The sequence below is a fragment of the Rhineura floridana genome, chromosome 9, assembly GCF_030035675.1.
Source record: "Rhineura floridana isolate rRhiFlo1 chromosome 9, rRhiFlo1.hap2, whole genome shotgun sequence".
NCBI classification, from domain to species: Eukaryota; Metazoa; Chordata; class Lepidosauria; order Squamata; family Rhineuridae; genus Rhineura; species Rhineura floridana.
In genome coordinates this window covers 41,474,577-41,492,075 of record NC_084488.1, presented here as the reverse complement: position 1 = coordinate 41,492,075, position 17,499 = coordinate 41,474,577, and the positions used below count along the sequence as shown (strand labels likewise).

The 17,499-nt window shown below is 38.1% G+C and overlaps 2 protein-coding genes across 12 annotated transcripts in view; one reads left to right on the top strand and one right to left on the bottom strand.

The window, feature by feature from the left end:
- Positions 1-15,884, top strand: part of WWC2 (WW and C2 domain containing 2) — a 216,478-nt gene extending 200,594 nt beyond the window's left edge. For 9 of the 11 annotated variants that reach the window (XM_061583908.1, XM_061583907.1, XM_061583913.1 and 6 more), the window contains 4 exons: positions 1,116-1,208; positions 2,465-2,707; positions 6,220-6,347; positions 9,108-12,083. In XM_061583908.1, the coding sequence (XP_061439892.1) occupies positions 1,116-1,208; positions 2,465-2,707; positions 6,220-6,347; positions 9,108-9,174 (531 nt within the window). In that variant the 3' untranslated portion in view covers positions 9,175-12,083. Of the gene's footprint in view, positions 1-1,115; positions 1,209-1,314; positions 2,047-2,464; positions 2,708-6,219; positions 6,348-9,107; positions 12,084-14,419 lie in introns of those variants that run through there. The other 2 variants (XR_009757799.1, XM_061583912.1) reach the window with 2 other exon arrangements.
- Positions 14,682-15,350, bottom strand: CLDN22 (claudin 22). The gene has a single exon (XM_061583918.1). It carries the CDS (start codon positions 15,348-15,350, stop codon positions 14,682-14,684), a length of 669 nt encoding a protein of 222 aa, XP_061439902.1.
- Positions 15,885-17,499: the final 1,615 nt, after the last annotated feature.

Sequence of the window (17,499 nt, the reverse complement as noted above, 5' to 3'; positions counted from 1 at the left end):
CAGTCCCTCAACAGTACCCTGTCTTGGAATATCCCTCCTGCAACCCATTCAGCAGAAAACAGACAGTTTTGTTTTTGAATTTATTGTAATCTTAGGTCTGAAGAAAATACCAGATGCTGTCAAATGGAACGCTACATCATGGTTTAGTATTATAAATGGAAGCAGCACTGAGCCTAGGGCTTGCATGCATCCTGCCCTCCGTGAGGAAGGGAGGAAGTTGGAAGTTTCCAATCCTGCAGCAAACCAGAGTTTGCCATTTTGTCCAAACCCACTAAACTAGGGTTTGAACAACACCTAGTGTGCTGAGTTCAAACAAAACACCAGCCTATGGGTTTCTACTAAATTTAGAACATAAAAGCATTCCATCACCATGCAGGAAGGAAGTGTTTGAGCCCAAGGATTTGACCAGTAATGCTAAACTATATTTTAGCATTACATCTGAAGAGGGTCGTTTTAAAATAGAGTTCCAGTGTAGTACTTGTTAACCTAGAGCTGCACAGCATTCTATTTAAACAGTAGTTCATCAAGTGAAGGTCCCAGTTTGATGCAGAGGAAAGAGCCCAATATTCTGTGTTCCTTTGTAAGTTTTTTTATTTGATTTTCAGTACGTAGCTTTTAATCTGGTGTGTCTTAATCTTCACTGCTGTAAATTGTTCTGTTTTGGGTTCTGCTACAATCTGTATAACCTTAAAAGGCTACAGAACTTTTATGTAGGGCACTGAATGATGCTGTCTCATACTGACCGATATAAAGAATTGTTGCTTGGTGAACCACATACGTAAACAAGGTTTCCTTTTGTGATCAGACAAGTTTTTGCCTTGGATGCTCATGCTTTGAAACTTGAGGGTAATAAGGCAGTTGGTGATGGCTTCTGTATAAAGGCCATTAATGTAATGGAATAATGGCACTTTTGGGGGGTGTAATAAATTATTGGTATTCAAACTGTGGCTTTTTAGCAGTTCTGAATTCATGACTAATAATGGCAAGAGTATAGGCTATCTGCTCCACCAGTACATGCAGTAGTTATTCTTGGCAAGTTCAACGCTAGAAGCTGTTCCATTTCAAGCCCAGTCATTTTATCTTACAACTCTCCTGTCTGTTCCTTATTTTGGCAGTTGAATCGAAGTGATAGTGACAGCTCAACATTGGCCAAAAAGTCCCTCTTTGTGAGAAATGCCACAGAACGACGGAGCTTGAGAGTAAAAAGGGTATGTGCTGTTTGACCATTTGCTACTCATTTTCCATTTCACCTTGCTGGATTAAAGGTTTTTATCTACACACTTGGATGCTTGCTGTGGTTTATTCTTGTTCCAGGAACTAATGGCATCTGAATGAGACCCAAAGGAAGTTAGGGACACAGGAAGCTGCTTTATACCTGGAGATGTCGGGAATTGAACATGGGACCTTCTGCATGAAAAGGAAATGCTCTGCCACTGAGCTATGGCCCTTCCCCTAATTGTGGTGTTGAGATTTTGTTTTTTAACCCATGTTATACTCAGATTGGGGAAACTGGGGTTTTGGAAATCCCACCTGCAGTCAAAAAGCTTCCACCATTTGTTGTGGAGAAGTGCCGGGGGGGACATTTAATTGTTTCCATGCCAACCACTTTTTTGCTTATAAGCATGCCCCCCCGCCAGTCTAGTACCACCATGAGCCACACTGCAGACAGCTGACAGCACCCACGTAGCTACTGAAAGTTGCTATAGGTCCCTTGTTACATTTAGTTTAAAATTCCCTTGCATTTCAGTACCCAACAGCTTCAGCTACTATCTTGGATTTGCTCCCTTCTTGGAGCTAGCCCTGCTTTTTCCCCTATACCCACTTCTTTTCACCCCAATGTGGCAAATACCTGTCTCGAAATCTCAGATGGGGGGCAGGTGGTTGCAGGATACAGTGGCTGATGAGATAGAGGTTAAGAACACTCCCTACTGTTTTTCCTCTGCAAATTACACTCATCTGTATCAGCTCCTGCATGTTCAGCTCTCTCCAACATCTCATTAGAAAACATAGCTTGCCTAAGACCTTGAGATTCTTCAAAAGACCCCTCCAAAAATGTAAAATTTGGGCATATAAGTAAAGAACATGGCTACTATTCACAGCATGTGCATTCTGAAGCAGATAATAGAAAAGATATACATTCGTGTCACACCTGTAATAGAAAACTTTAGAAGAATATTGTGAAATTTGTTCCTAATGTGTAATTTTCTTGATCTAGAAAATCTTCTTAATTTGTGTTACAGTCTACTTTCAGACGGATAACTGCAGAATAGTGGCATTTTAGTCTGATCACAACTTTGTTTGTGTAAATTTATACATCTGCACATACAGTATATATTTATATTTTGTACATATAGAAAAAAGTAAACTTGGTATGCTTTTCATAAGTATGTTAACTTTGCACTGAGATATTTCTATTCATGGGCTTATATTCATTCTTAAATTTTGGAATTCCTGAAAACTATAGCCTGCCTGTCAGCCTAGCATGCGAAGAGCAACACAAGAGCGCCCTGTTCGCACTTCTCTTGACTTGGAGCTGGATCTCCAGGCTTCTCGTACACGACAGAGCCGCCTGAACGATGAACTGCAGATGCTCCGTGACCTGAAGCAGAAGCTTGAGGAGATGAAAGCAAGAGGCGAGACAGAGCTTACTCCATGTGTGTTGGAGGATGAAAGGTTCCAAAAGCTCTTGAAACAAGCTGAAAAGCAGGTAGAAACATCAAATCACACATCTCTGAATGAAAGAGAAGCACATACATGAAGTTACCATGAGTGGTATCCGATGGTGTCACTCAGCTGATGGTTAGGGTTCCATCAGTGGAATGGGGAGGGAAGCAATCTCCAGTGAATCCCTTTGCCCTACCTGCACCCTATTCGTTCTGCTCTCAAGGGTCTCCCAACCCTCTGGACCAGATTTAGAGGGGTGTTGGGGACTACAGGGGGGAAGAGAATCCCTGAAAATTAATTCCATCGGATACAACCCATAATTATGTGTTGGATACAACACCACATAATTAAAAAGTGCACCGTCTTGAAGTTCTGTGTGTCCAGATTAGTTTGAAATGCTCAGAATCTGGACTTTTTAATATAGTATCTCTACAAAATGGAGATTATGCTTTTGCTTCTCCTGACTTGGAGTCACTGATTGACTTGATCCTAGCTACATGCAGTTATCAATTTTTTTAATGACTGGCCATGGCAATATCCTGCAACGGTTGGTCTGTTCCTTCCATTGACTATGTGCTACATGAAGAATGTGTTTGTTTCATCCCGTCTTGAACTTGCTACCTTTAGATTTCAGTGGATGCCCCTAACTTTTTGCATTTTGAGAGATAATCATCTTTTTCTTCACTTTCTCAATACCTCTTGTGATTTTCTAAGCACCTCTTGTCTCACCATCACTTCACTCCACATGTTTTTGCAATATGTATATAAGTCTCAGTGTATTCAAATCTTTTCCAATAAGAAAGATGATTTGGTATAATTGTTTTAGAGCCAAATCCACTTTATATGGCAGTGGCAATAGAGACTTCATAAGTAATTTGCATATAATGGCTTGGTTCAGACAACACGGTAAGCCAAACTATGGTTTACTGGGGCCACACAAACAATTTTTGACTCTTTATTTATTAAATGTATATCCTGCCCTTCCTCCTAAAGGAGGCCAGGGCAGCAAACACACAAGCAGCGATAAAACAGTTGAAACACCTGAAAACAATTCCAGGACACAAACAGACTGGGAAAGATCTCTACTTAAAAGGCTTGTTGGAAGAGGAAGGTCTTCAGTAGGTGCCAAAAAGACAACAAAAAAGAAGACTATAGCTGATGGTTAGCAAGGAGAGAGCTTAACCGCAAGCCTGGGCTTAGATGACATGCTGAGCCAAACCTTAGCTTAGTTCAATGCAGAACAGGAATAAAAAAAAGACTGGAGAGGAGCTCCTCTCCAAGATCCCACATGCTTGTGCAGTCCCAGTAAGCCATAGTTTGGCTTACTGTGTCATGCAAACCAGGCCAGTGTTTCCATGTATCACGCAAAAGGGGAACTGTGAATTTCTTCTGTGGGACGTAAGTTTGCTCCAGAGTGCGGTGCAGGAGGTGCACACAAAAAGGATGCTCACATTATTTGCATATTCTCCTTCATTGCTTTTGCATTGTGTGTCAAACAGCCTGTTCTGATTCTAAATGCATTTGATTGCCAGTAAAAACAGAGCAACCTTAGGAAAATTGTCTGCACTGGGATCGCATCCTGAACACTTCTATTTTACACCAAGATGGTAGCTAGTGTTTTTTTTTGGGGGGGGGGGTTGTAAGTATTCACTTTTGTTCTACCTTTTAGGAATAATTGACTGATATTTGAATACATTCAAGAGAAGAACTTAATAAGACTGTTGATAAGGTTTCCAAGTAAGGAAATGCTAGTTCCAGAGTATAGTGAGATCACGTTGCCCCCAAACATTAAAAATATAAAAGTTAAGGGATATATTTTATTGGAACAACTTTCAGCTAGTATAGGACAGTGCAGGCTTTCAGAACTCACAGAACTCTTTAATGGGTTTCATAAGGAATTCCATGAAACTCCTATGCCAAGAGAAACTTGCTCAATAAAAGATTTGCCTTTCTTATTTTGAAAGTGTTTATATATAAACTTAAAATTCACTGAGGTGAATGAGTGGTTTGCATTCACTTCATTGACATTAAGGAGAGTTCCAGAATGCTTGTCTCTGAATCCATTTGCCTAAATCCAACAAATTTGAGCTTGCTTACACCCACTGAAATAAATTGACTTAAGATACCTAGCTGTGCTGGACTGAAACCATTATTTCCCATACATAAGGAAAATCTCCCTGTTGGCATTTTATCCCACCCCCACACTCTTTAACTTATTTTAAATGTTAAAGTTCTTAAGTTGATATTTTGCTCTTAATACCAACTGAGTGCATAAAAAATTATCTGAAGAGCTAGAAACAGGAACCTGTTTTTAAGTCTATAAAATACATTTTCAGTGTTAAAGTCTATGCATTGCTATGGATCATCAAAAGCTTGCTTGTATTGTCGTCGGCAGTTGCAATATGTTTACTCCAAAAAGCAAAACTGTGCTTTCCATAGTAATTCTGTGTGCATTAAAATGCAAAAGTCAATAGGCACTTTAGGGCTTTTAGTGGTACTTAAGTAAAAAGTTAAGACAGGCAGTAAGATACCAGAACACTTTATTAACACAACAGGAAGGCATTTAATAAAACTAATCAACATCACAGAAAGAAGATAAATGAAAGATGATTTGGGGTGTTTGAGATATTAGACACTCTTAATTGCCACAAGGGTTTTCAAAACAAGAAGAACATTGTCTGATTATAAAATCCAGACCATACCTGTTTCTTAGTTCATCCTAAGAACTGTCCAAAAACACTTGTGTATGCAAGGTTTCACATGGCCTGGCATCTCATTTTAAAACATCTGCCAGCCTCTAGTACACAATGTTTGCATGTCAATAGACCTGCCTTCTGGGCCATAGGTTTCAGATACGCAAACGCTGGGACATGGATTAAAAGCCCTTTATAAGCAGCTGGTGTAGCACAGTGAGGTGGAGAGCCTGGCTGGGAGTCCAGTGTCTGTGAGTTCAAATCCCCGCTTGTGTCTCCTGGGTGTCAAGGGCCAGCTAAAGATCACCCCCACAGTGAGTGGCTCAGGGTTACGTGCCCTTCCATCTGTGCAGCCATGGGCAAGCTGCATAGTCCCAAGGAGCCCAGTTGCCCCCCAGCTGGCAGTTGCGGAGAAGGAAGGGGTTGGCTTGTGCAGCTGTGGCAAGCTGAGCAGGCCCTCGCCAGCTGGGGAGGACTAGCCTCAGAGGGAGGCAATGGTAAAACCCCTCTGAATACCATTTACCATGAAAACCCTATTCATAGGGTAGCCATAAGTCGGGATCGACTTGAAGGTAATCATACCAAGAGGTATGAAGTCCCTTTTCATGCATCTTGTTTAAATCAGCCCCAAGTCATTTTAGCTGCTGTGCTAGTTTGTCTTATTTTGTAAAATGCACAACTTCCCACTCCAGTATGTACACCTCTCCTCTGCTTGCAAACCCATCCTGTGTCCAGTTAGCATGTTGTGCTGAATACGTTTTGTGAGGTTCTCTCTCTCTCTCTCTCTCTTTCCCTCTCTCCTTAAATCCTCTGTCATATTGTCATTTGGTACATGTTAGCTGTAATTTTGTTCCCTCACCAGGCTGAACAATCAAAGGAGGGGAAAAAACAGGGTTTAAGTGCTGAAAAATTGATGCGGAAAGCATCGAAGGATGTGTGCCGCTTGCGAGAGCAGAGCCAGAATGTGCCGCTGCAAGTGCAGTCATTCAGGTAAAGAGAGTTCTGATCTCTTGGAGCTTTAGAAAAATCTGCGGCTATTTCTAAATTAGCCTTCTCATCTGAAGTATGCACCTTTTCTAGTTAGTCAATAATGTTGGATTAAACTTTCAATAAATGGAATTTAGTATGCTTCATATTCTTAAAGTAAGATATCTTCAGGGTGTGTTTTGCCATATGGTTGCTGAGAATTGGGAAGAAGGGGCAGTGATTGGAAGTGAGGCTTCGAATGTAATTGTCCACAGACTCCAGCTCTGAGTGCTGGGGCAAAAGGCATTTATGACTTGATCAGTAAATCCTCATCCCAGTTCCAGCCTTTACAAGCCCAATTATTTTAAATAATCCTGAGGAGACAACTATTTTGTTGGCTCTGTGATTCCCCTTGGCAGAGAGCATGTAAAGATGTAGTTCAGCTGAATTTTTATTTGTGCAGAAATTAGGGAGGCAGATGGTCATGTCAAGGGAAGACATATGAGGTCTATGTGGCTTGTGCCCAGTTGTTATTTATGATAAAATGCCACCTGCTGCCTACCTGTTAGTTAAAATAAAAAAGATGGCTTTGATGAGACAGCTTCGAAGTCCATGTATTCTTGGTTTATACGTGTGTGTATAATATATATATGAGAGAGTGAGACTCTACACATAAGCATATGCATACTTGCATATGAGAGAGAACTAGTATCACTGAAACTATTTTCCTGGCCACTTTAAATATTCACTCTACAAAATCTTGATGTCAAACATTGTGTGAAAACAAAATCAATCAAGTTGTTCACTGGGGACTGATTAAATGCCCTGTCTGGTGCAGAATTTAGCATTCTCAGTTAGTAGTGTTGCTACTCAGGTCTCTGTGTTAATCACTAGTGTCTTTAAATGCTCTAATATAGTTGTTTTCATTTGTGAAATTCAATCAAATAAATTCAGAATAGTGCAGCCTTTCCTAACCTGGTTGCCTCCAGACATTTTTGGACTAAAACACCCATCAGATCCAGGCAGCATAGCTATGCTCACTAAGGCTGATGGGAGTTATATTCCAAAAATATCTGGAGGGCACTAAGGCTGACTTGCGGCACAGTCTTTACCATGTCTACTCAGAAGTAAGTCCTACTGAATTCAAAAGGGCTTACTCCTACATAAGTGGGGTTAGGATTGCAGTGGCTGTTCTGAACTGAAAGCCACAAAGGAGAGAGGTGACAAAGCAGTCACAAGCACTCTTGGAACCAGGAAAAGCAATTTACATGGCAATAATGTTGTCCATTTTAAGGGTGACCACTTTGGTCACTGAAAGTATTGTCCCCAATCCTGTGCAGTACACATGCTGAAGGAAGTGGAATTGCGTCCTTGGCCACTTCAAGACACTCATCCAGCCAGTTCAATGGAGTAGTCTGAATGAGCATTGATGCAAATACACATCGTAGTACATATCTGCCTCCCATTTGGCTGTGCATGTGGAAGCTGCCTTCCACACTCAGCTCTCCTTTCCTGGATTGGGGTGATTAACATTAGGGCCATTCAGTGTCTACTCTCTAGTTCAGTGCTTGATTTATTGGGGCAAGGTAAGAGGACCCCATAATGAAATGCACTTCTCCCCAGACTTCTCTTTCCCATTTTAGCCAATCATATCCTTCCAACCAGACCTTCTAAATACTAGTTAAGTGAGCAGTCACAAAAGATAAGGATGCCGGGCTTCTCTCACCCCCTGCCGCCAAATAATGTGCACACTGTAGCAGGGACTTCAATACAGAGAGAGAGAATCCATTCCTTCTCCTGCATGACTCTGATGACCGTATGAATTAAACTTTCTCTACCCTCAACCCTTTCCTACTCATTCCCTTGGCCCTCACCTTAGAGCCAAGGATCCTGATATTTCCCCAGATATAGGTTTTAAAGCAGTTGGTGAGAATGTTCCAACAGGCTGGTAAGTTCCCTCAGCCAATGTCCATCTACTCTATGGCAGATAGGACCCTTGGCATGGTGTGGCAGGAGACTCAGATTGACAAGAGAGAGTATCTGACCAATCCACATGCATAGGGGAGTGGAAGGCAGACAGGAAGACAATCAGTTAGCTAAAGAGAGATGCTTCCTGAGAACATAACTTAGGTGGATTGACAGCCTGAGTAAACAGAGCAGTGCAGAGCTGGAGACCAGACTGCCCTCTTTAGCAAGGGGATTGAGTAACATGGTGAAGAGAGCAAGGCAGGAATACTATGGGGGCCCTTGACAGAGGGAGGTAGATCAAGCATACACCTATGTAACCTTTGGTTAATTAATTGTTGCCACCTGTGGCAGTGCTGATCTCTTAGTGGAATGGGTAGGACTTGGTCCTTATTAATATGTTGCTGGATGAGCATTTTATGTATGTTGTCGTCATTTTCATTTTTTCTGGTTTAAACTGCTTTTATGTATTCTATTTTATTCTGTCAAATTGCTTTGAAACTTTATATTGTATAAAGTGATAAATGAAATAAATAATAATAAAATTATTATTATTGAACTGTTGCTAAGGGGGCCTTCACAAAAGATTGGGGAGCTCTTTGATTTGACCCCTGCACTAGTAGTACTTCAAGTAATCAGTATATTTCAAAGCCTAAGGATTCAACTATACAGAGATTTCTATAGATTGCATCCGTGGGTGGGTGGGTGGAAACTTATCATTCAGTTCTTTTATCTTTTTCTTTGCATGCTGGAGTTCACTGTGATTTTTTTCTTAACCACTTAAAATGTATTCCTTCTTTCCCCTTTTATTTGTTCAAGGGAGAAGATTGCATACTTCACAAGAGCAAAGATCAGCATACCATCTCTGCCAGCCGATGATGTCTAACTGTATTTTCCCCACAATGTGTTTTTCTACTTGTTCATCTTTTTTATTTTAAGATGACAGTTAGTATAGTTCTATGATTTTAAAACCTACTGTTTTACATCCAAACCTAGATATTGTTTATAAGAAATACAGTACATTATGTGGTGGTATATATTATGCACTGGTAGATTTTATATATATATAAATATAAAGGCAAGAAGAAGCCCTCTCTCTTTTCCCCTGCCCAAATCTCCCATGCCAGAAAACCAAAGTAGAATATTTCTGGTACACTGATGCTAATTTTGTACAGTTTATATGTATTACAGATATGCTTTTTTTTTGTAAAGATGGATCTAAGGAACAAAGGCAGTACCAAGTGTGTATATCCTGTTGAACTGCACTGTGTTGAGAAATATTGTGTTCAACAGTAGGTTTGTTTCACTGTTTTTTCATAAGAGCAGACTGTGAAGATGGCCATTAGGCCATGCAATATTTTTGTACAAAGTGTGACTTTTTGTGGTTAGTAACAAACACATGTCCTCTTCCAAAACAGCAAGACTGCCTCATACAAACAGGTGCTGTTTAGATTTCTGTCACCTACATTGGAACTTTCACCTCTGAACCCATTGTTTCCTTTCTGTCTTGGTATGAAGGAAAAGCTGTGGGGTGCCAGGTTGCAGGAGTATCCTTTTGTGAATGTACAGGACTTTGGACTGTGTTTGGGTTTTCTAGTCTCCTTTGCATCTAAAAGCTGGGAGAGGTAATATGGGGCCTGTAACCTCAAAATGTGTTTATAAACTGAAACTCCCAAAGGGCAGCTGTTTTCTACAATGGGACTCAGGTTCACACACAAAGTATTTAAACCTGAGCACTAAAAAACTGAAAGCTAAAACTAATCCTTAGACATAACATTGTATGTTTAGTTCTACAGCCAGAAGTCTATAGGAAAAGTCAAGTTTATAAAGCCCAAACAAGACCAGACCAATTTTCAAAGAAATGGTCCTTAGGAAATTCATTAACCCAAGTACCAAATATATATGATGTTGTTGTTAGTATAGAAATTCTTTCCAAGAAAACCCATCATATGGAGCACTTAAAGGTGTGTGTTTAATTATGGCATAATAAGGAATAAGCATGGTCAAGGTATCTATGGAATTAGAACCTTAGCTTGTTTAAACAGGAATTTGTATTGATATAAGGTAAAAGACATCGTGAATGTGATTGTCAGAATTTGAACTGGAAACAAAATTTTCTGGTTATTTCTCAAATCGTCATATATCTGCAAGTGTGTGTGAATGTCACCTGGTAGCAAGGTGCTGATGAAGTCTGATGTCATTATAGTGGACTTGGCAGGCTCTGTCTATCTTCAGTTTGGCGGCTGTTGTGATGAGCAATTCAGAGCAAGGTGCTTGAGAGAACTAGCAGCAGTGGGCGACTTTTGCTAAATTGAGGCTGAAATCCTATGCACACTTAACTCAACAGGACCTCTGTGTAAGCCTCATAAATACTGTTTATAGATCATGGACTTTCAGACAACATTGTGCAAGGTGGTTGAATTGTTCGGATCCCTTTTGATGAGCACAAACAATGACTCCACTTATGTATATGAGATATACATAAACTATATATGAAATCCACTGAGAAAACAAAAGGACTTGAGATATTTGAATACTGACCATTTTGCAACATAATCATATATTGACATGTTGTATTTTATTCTGTCAGAATGTAATAGTCTTACTGAAAGATTAGGAAAACTTAACTACAGTATGCTTGTTGCAATCTTTGGAATTACTGGTGGGGGGAAAAACTTGTGCCTTAATTTATTTTTGTAAATGTCCCCAAGGGTTCTTTTATTATGCAGAAATCTGTGTAATTATTCAGATCTTTAAACATTACTTCAGACCTAGAGGTAGTCAGTAAACCTAACTGTGCCTGATATTTCATGGATGCCCCTTTTTGTTTTACCTCTGCTTTAGACCTAATCTAAACACATATATGCCATTCATTCAGATGAGGTCAATCTCTAAAAGCTAAACTTTCAAATTATTTAATATAGAAATGACGTTTGACTGTTTCAGCTTCTCAGTTTGACAATATAAATGTTTGTAGAAATTATGTATTGAGTTGTACCTTGTGATTTATTTATTTTCAGTTTTATTTATGTACTGCTTAATATAGTTCAGTTCTGGCCATTTAAAATTTACGGGTGAAGAAAAGCTACTGTGAGAAATGTATACATCTTTCTAGTTTTTTAGTGGACAAGCTGTTCATACACACAGAGAGACATAATTTCAAAGGGAACCAAGAAGGATTCTTTAAGAAATCATGAATATTGGCAGTAATAATAACGTTGTTGGTAGTTCTGCAAATCTTGCTCATTTATAAAATGAGAGAAATATTCAGTGCATTAATACATCCTCAGACCACAGTAATATAAACTCATTTGTAGGAATACATTTTGAACAGTTTTGAGTTGGCTGGTTGGTTTTTTTAAATAATCCAGTATATTTACAGTAATGAAATAACAGACAATGATGAGACAACTTTGAAAACTATGAATATGGGCAAATGCCAGTCAAGTTTCAAGCGATACAGATATTGCTTTTTATTGTAGAATTTACCCTTCACAGGATAGAAGAAATGTAACCATCCTTGTGTTCACATTGTCAATATGTTAATACAATTCTGTATATCAAATATTAAGCATTACAGGTACAAGACAATATTAATTGTTTAGCCAAATGAACAAATTATAGCAAATCATCTATAGAATGAAAATCAGATTTCAACTTTTTGCCTTATTGTTACATGTAAGTATAAATGCTCAGGACTGAACTAAATATTTAATCAGGTTATATCACAAATGTCTTTCTGTGCTAATATTACCTGTAAACGTGCATATGTACATCACCTACATTAACTTTCATCTCTGCACTTTCCATGTGTTTCAGTGATTTGGAAAAAAATACAATTTTTTTAACAAAGCTTTCTTGCTCACTTGTGTTCTTTTTTTTTACAGAATTGTTGGGCAAAATTTGTGGTTTTGCATGCAAAAGACTTCCTTGTATTTTTGTATGATTTAGACTATATAATGCTGGTGGTCAATTAATCAATATTAGCAATAATGGTTTGAATTATATTTTGATACTTATCACCATATCTCCATGTGAAATTCATTTACTGGCAATAATATGTGGCAATGCCTGTGTGATTCTGTTCTGACAGCCACAGCTAAAAACTGGGATGTAATAGCAAAAGTATGTGACCTGATGAAAATCTAGTGTTATACTCATATCCCTTTTTCTTAATTATTGTTGCATACACCTTTTTTCAATGAGGACTGAGGAAATCACTGCCAATTTCCAATTTGGGAGGTCCTCTGCAGTCAAGATCATTCTTTTTGCAGCTCTCTGAATGTTGAATGTTTTTAAGAACGGATTAGTCAAATACGAACTGTTTAATTGATAATCTTAAATCTTGGTAGCTTAGTCACTTTTCCAGTAGGAACAGGAATTTATTATGTGACAGCAATGTGATGTTATGCATTTAGTGTGATTATTTAACACCTCCAATTGTGTGATACTAGTGCATAGGCAGCTATTTTTACAAATCAAATGATTATGGAAATATAGATGCCCCAAGAATCTAAAATGGAGTTACTTAGCCTTGAGAATTTTCATTCAAAGTTTGAACAAGATATATTTAGCAGAAAGGATTTCAGTTTGAAAACAAAGTTAAATGAAGCATGCATTTTTAAAGTCTTTGTATGTCAACATCCTTCTGTCATCCTTAAGATATTAGTTTTCCCATGACTGTATTGTCAGTTTCAGTGTTCTGATGATATCTTGCATTTCTGCCATGGCCTAATGGATTGAAGAATTATGATGAATGAACCTCAGATGAAAGATGTGCCAAGAAGCAGGAATCTACTTAAATAACCAATTAAGAGTGTGCCCTCTTGTTCCCATCTGGTAGCAATTTGTTGAGTAGCCCCCTACCAAATTTCTGCAATATGGATACACTAAGGTACACCTTAAAGTCAATCACAATGACACTTTTGTTCCTTTGGTGTCCCATCTTCAGGCAATTATCCATTTATCATAGATGCTAAAATTCTCTAAATGTTGACTTCTTCAGGTAAAGCTAGAGAGAAAAGATTAAAATTTTTACATAGTTCCTTCTTGGAATATACACATGGTACTTTTCCATAGTATCTTGCTTCATTTCATATGAAACTAAAGTAAAGCTATTCCAACCTTGCAAGTTATTAAACACTCTAGCTACCATTTCCTATTAAATACTGTAAAGTTTTCATAATTTATATAGTCAAGAGTTGTAAAAGCTGTTGCATTAATTTCTGGTAGAGATTTTGGGGGTTATGATAATACTGGCTATAAATACTCATATTTCAACACTGAAATTCTACTTTGTTTTAAAGAACATCAAATCATATTTCATATTTGCTGTTCCTATATAGAAATACTTTGCGTATAGGGAAATAGCGCCAAGCCATTGTTTCAAAGGAAGTAAAGCCGTTCTCCACTGAAACTGAACCACACACTGTTTTTGTCTCTGTTCAGGTAACAATATTCAGTCCCTTACTTGAATAGCTTTTTAGAGTCTGGTGGTGTTAACAAATTAAACAATGTAACACAAAACTATTAAATAACAGGCATTATAGATTGCATGGGACACAATCAAAAGCAGTCCAGTTCCTTCAAGCTGTAAACTAAAAAGGACACTACCTTCCTGTAGTAAAGTGAATGCAGAATTTATCAGATTTTAGGAACTATATTGTGATAATGTGTGCTTAAAACTCAAGTATTTACATATAGGAGAACAGCACTTATTATTTACAAGAGCAATATTTAACATGTTATTTCACAGGATGTTTTGTGTTTGCTACTATATATAAAATAGACACTTGAGCATTGAGATAGGGAGAAAAAACTTGGCATCTTCCATGTGTTAAAATGACTCACTAGTTGTTCTGGAGGTGAGACCACTGAAATCATTTAAACTCTTTGCCAGTATTGCAGGGTAATTTGTACCAAATATTAAGAGAATTTTTGCATAGGTTAGATTTATTTCTTACAGCAGAAACTTAAAGATAAGATAGTCCTCATATTTTTTCTGTTGAAGAAATTCAGTAGGCCATAGAAATAAATTACTATATTTAGTAGTGTACAATTGTGTAATATGAGGAATCATATTACATTTTCTTATGTCTCATTTGAACTTTTGTTTTGTTTTTACATTTTAGATGAATCAGATAAAAGCTACAGAGTGGTGATTTTCTACACTGTCATTCTAATCTCGTCCTGTTGGTGAAGTCAACATTTTCAGCTTTGTAATAAGGAACATAAAAAAGAGTTCTTGAAAGAAACAGTACATGAAGAAAGATTTAGACGTCCAAGTGTAATGAATCAACTAAGGCACAAAGAGTCCTTTGAATCTTAATTGGAATAAGGTTCTGGCTGTTGTGTTTTAAGTGTCTGAAAAGGAAAAAGAAGCCTTTCTGTCTCTCAAACTCTTAGGCTTTTGGGTCTGTTGCTACTTTCCATGTGCTGACAGGTATCTTGCTCTTCTGCCACTGTATAATGGACTGAGGATGACTGAGCATCAGTAGAACAGACAGTGCAATTTAGCAATGAGCCTCCCAAGATGAGACAGAATCCAGCAAACCAGCCTATAAACAGTGCTTCCCCAAAGTCCCACCTGGGAACGATGTCTGGAATATTCTCATCCCAAAATTCCTGCACAGTGGTGTGAGCGACCCAAGACACTGGGACTATGGCTGTCAGTCCTGATATCCAGAAAAATATTCCTCCCAACAACAGTAACTTCTTCTTTAGGTCCAGTTGTTGTTCACCAATCTTTAAGCAGTCCAGTCCAAAACCTGAGATCAAGAGGCCTGAAAGTCCTAATCCATTAGATACGAACATCAGAATCCTAGAAATTTTGAGCTCAGGTGGTAAAGCCAAAAAAGAATCAAATTCCTTGCATTGCATTCCCCCTTCTTCTTGAACTACACAGGCTTGCCAGAGTCCCATTGTCCAGATTTCCAGTTCATTCAATTCCAAGTTGAGATTTTTCCACTGAGGTAAATAGGTAGTGAGACAGGATAGCACCCATCCCAACAAACAAAATAAAATTCCAGCTAACTGCATCATGGTTCTGTACACTAAAGCCATTCTAAAGGCTGAAATCGCCTGGCTGGAAAGTCTTTTGGCCAACTCTATAAGAATTGCTACCTTATATGGCAGATGCAGCTCTGATGATCTTAGCTCTTTCATGCCCTGAATATAAGCTTTTGGATATTAACCCTTTCCAAGCTCTGAAATGTGTTTTTGTTCTTCCTGAATATAATGTTTCTTGTAAAGGACGAAGGACTCTGCTTAACCATGAGTTAGGTTTTGTGATAAGGATTTGATCTGTTACCTTCCAATTTGCTTGGTAAAATTATATCCCAATGCCTGATGATTACAAGTCTGAGGATGAACAAAGAACGCTCTATGACCCCTCACCCTAAAAAAACAACAGAAATCTTTGTGCTTCAATACGGATTAATTAGATTTTAAGTGGTGATAAAAAAAAACCCAGCTCTGTCTGCAACAGGACTTCATTGTAATGGCTAAATCTGAGATTTCAGGGTTGCAAATCAAGGCCTGGTAAAGAAAGGTATACTGTTTTCCTATAATCTGTATTATTAGACTTCTTCAATATATGTATATATACACCCAAAGGCTTATGCTTCATTCTTCTTATCTTTCACCTTTACAGAGAAGATTGCAAAAGATCTTTTTAATGTGTGCTGATAAAATTAATTTTAAATAGGCTCTGTTGTAAGTCTGACCTTTTTAGATCACAATGGAGAAGAAATGATAGGTCAAAATTCTGTTAACTGTCTATTATAGCTACAGTCCGGAAGTATCCACCATCAATATCAGAACATTAATTATTAATTTTAAAAAGTCAATTTTGATTATCTTATTTTGTTTATCAGTAGAATGTGGTTTACTTATCCCATATATAAATTTCTGGCTATCTGGTGATCAATTTCCATAGAGGCTCAAACTAAGGCCATGATCCATAGGGTCTGATGCACAAGACAATAAACCATCTGGCTCTTGTGCCTGACACTTGTACAAGAATGACAGTATACAGGTAGAATTAGCTATGCAAACTAGTTCACACATGGAACAGATTCTCTGGGAGCAATTTGATTTTCCTTGGGTAAGGTACTTAAGAAAAGCTGCCTCTGCACAAGAAAAGGAGCTTCTCAGCAATCAGGAGACTGTTTCAAATCCAGGGAATATTATTTCAGTTAAGAATGGTATATTGCTGGATCAGCATCTAGCATTCTCTTTCTAGCAGGAGTTAATAAATATTTTGACCCCAAAGGCTATGGATTTATACCATATGTTTATTTGTGCTACACAAGGAGACTCTAAAGCAAATAGCATTAGAAGATTGCATTATAGTGTTGTTATTGCTTTTATAACAAATGCTTCACAAATATTCTTCAGTTCACCCACAAATGCCAAAAGGACAGCAGTTATTTGTTGGAGTGAATTACATTCATACATACATGTACCATGTTAATCAAATAAAGTTTAAATAAATACAGTTTAAATAAATTAGTTCATTTTAGGGGGAAAACCCCTCAGTGGTTAGTGGTTAGACCATTATTCTGGCAGGAGGGATTTGAACTCTATTTATTTATTTATTTATTTATTTATTATTTGATTTATATCCTACCCTCGCTCACAGCAGGAGCCGAGGGCGGCAAACAAAAGCACTAAAAAATACTTTAAAATATCATTAAAACAGACTTTAAAATACATTAAAATAAACATCTTTAAAAACATTTTTGAAAAGCTTTCAAGAAATCTTTTTTTAATAAAAGATTAAAAACGTTTTTTAAAAAAGGTTTAAAAACATATTAAAAAGCAATTCCAAAATAGAAGCAGACTGGGACAAGGTCTGAACTTAAAAGGCTTGTTGAAAGAGGAAGGTCTTCAATAGGAGCTGAAAAGATAACAGAGATGGCACCTGTCTAATATACTCTACAGAGTAGGTGCCACCACACTAAAGGTCCGTTTCCTATGTTGTGTGGAATGGACCTCCTGATAAGATGGTATCTGCAGGAGGCCCTCACTTGCAGAGCACGGTGATCGACTGGATATATAAAGAATAAGACAGTCTTTCAGGTATCCTGGTCCCAAGCTGTATAGGGCTTTGTATGAGGTGTCAGCAGTATGCTGACGATACCCAGCTCTATTTCTCTGTAACATCTGAATCAGGAGAGGCCGTGCAAGCCCTGGACCTCTGCCTGGACTT

What these genes read in the sequence shown, in the direction of transcription:
- CLDN22 (XM_061583918.1), bottom strand. Translation starts at nt 15,350, where the DNA reads ATGGCTTTAGTGTACAGAACCATGATGCAGTTAGCTGGAATTTTATTT.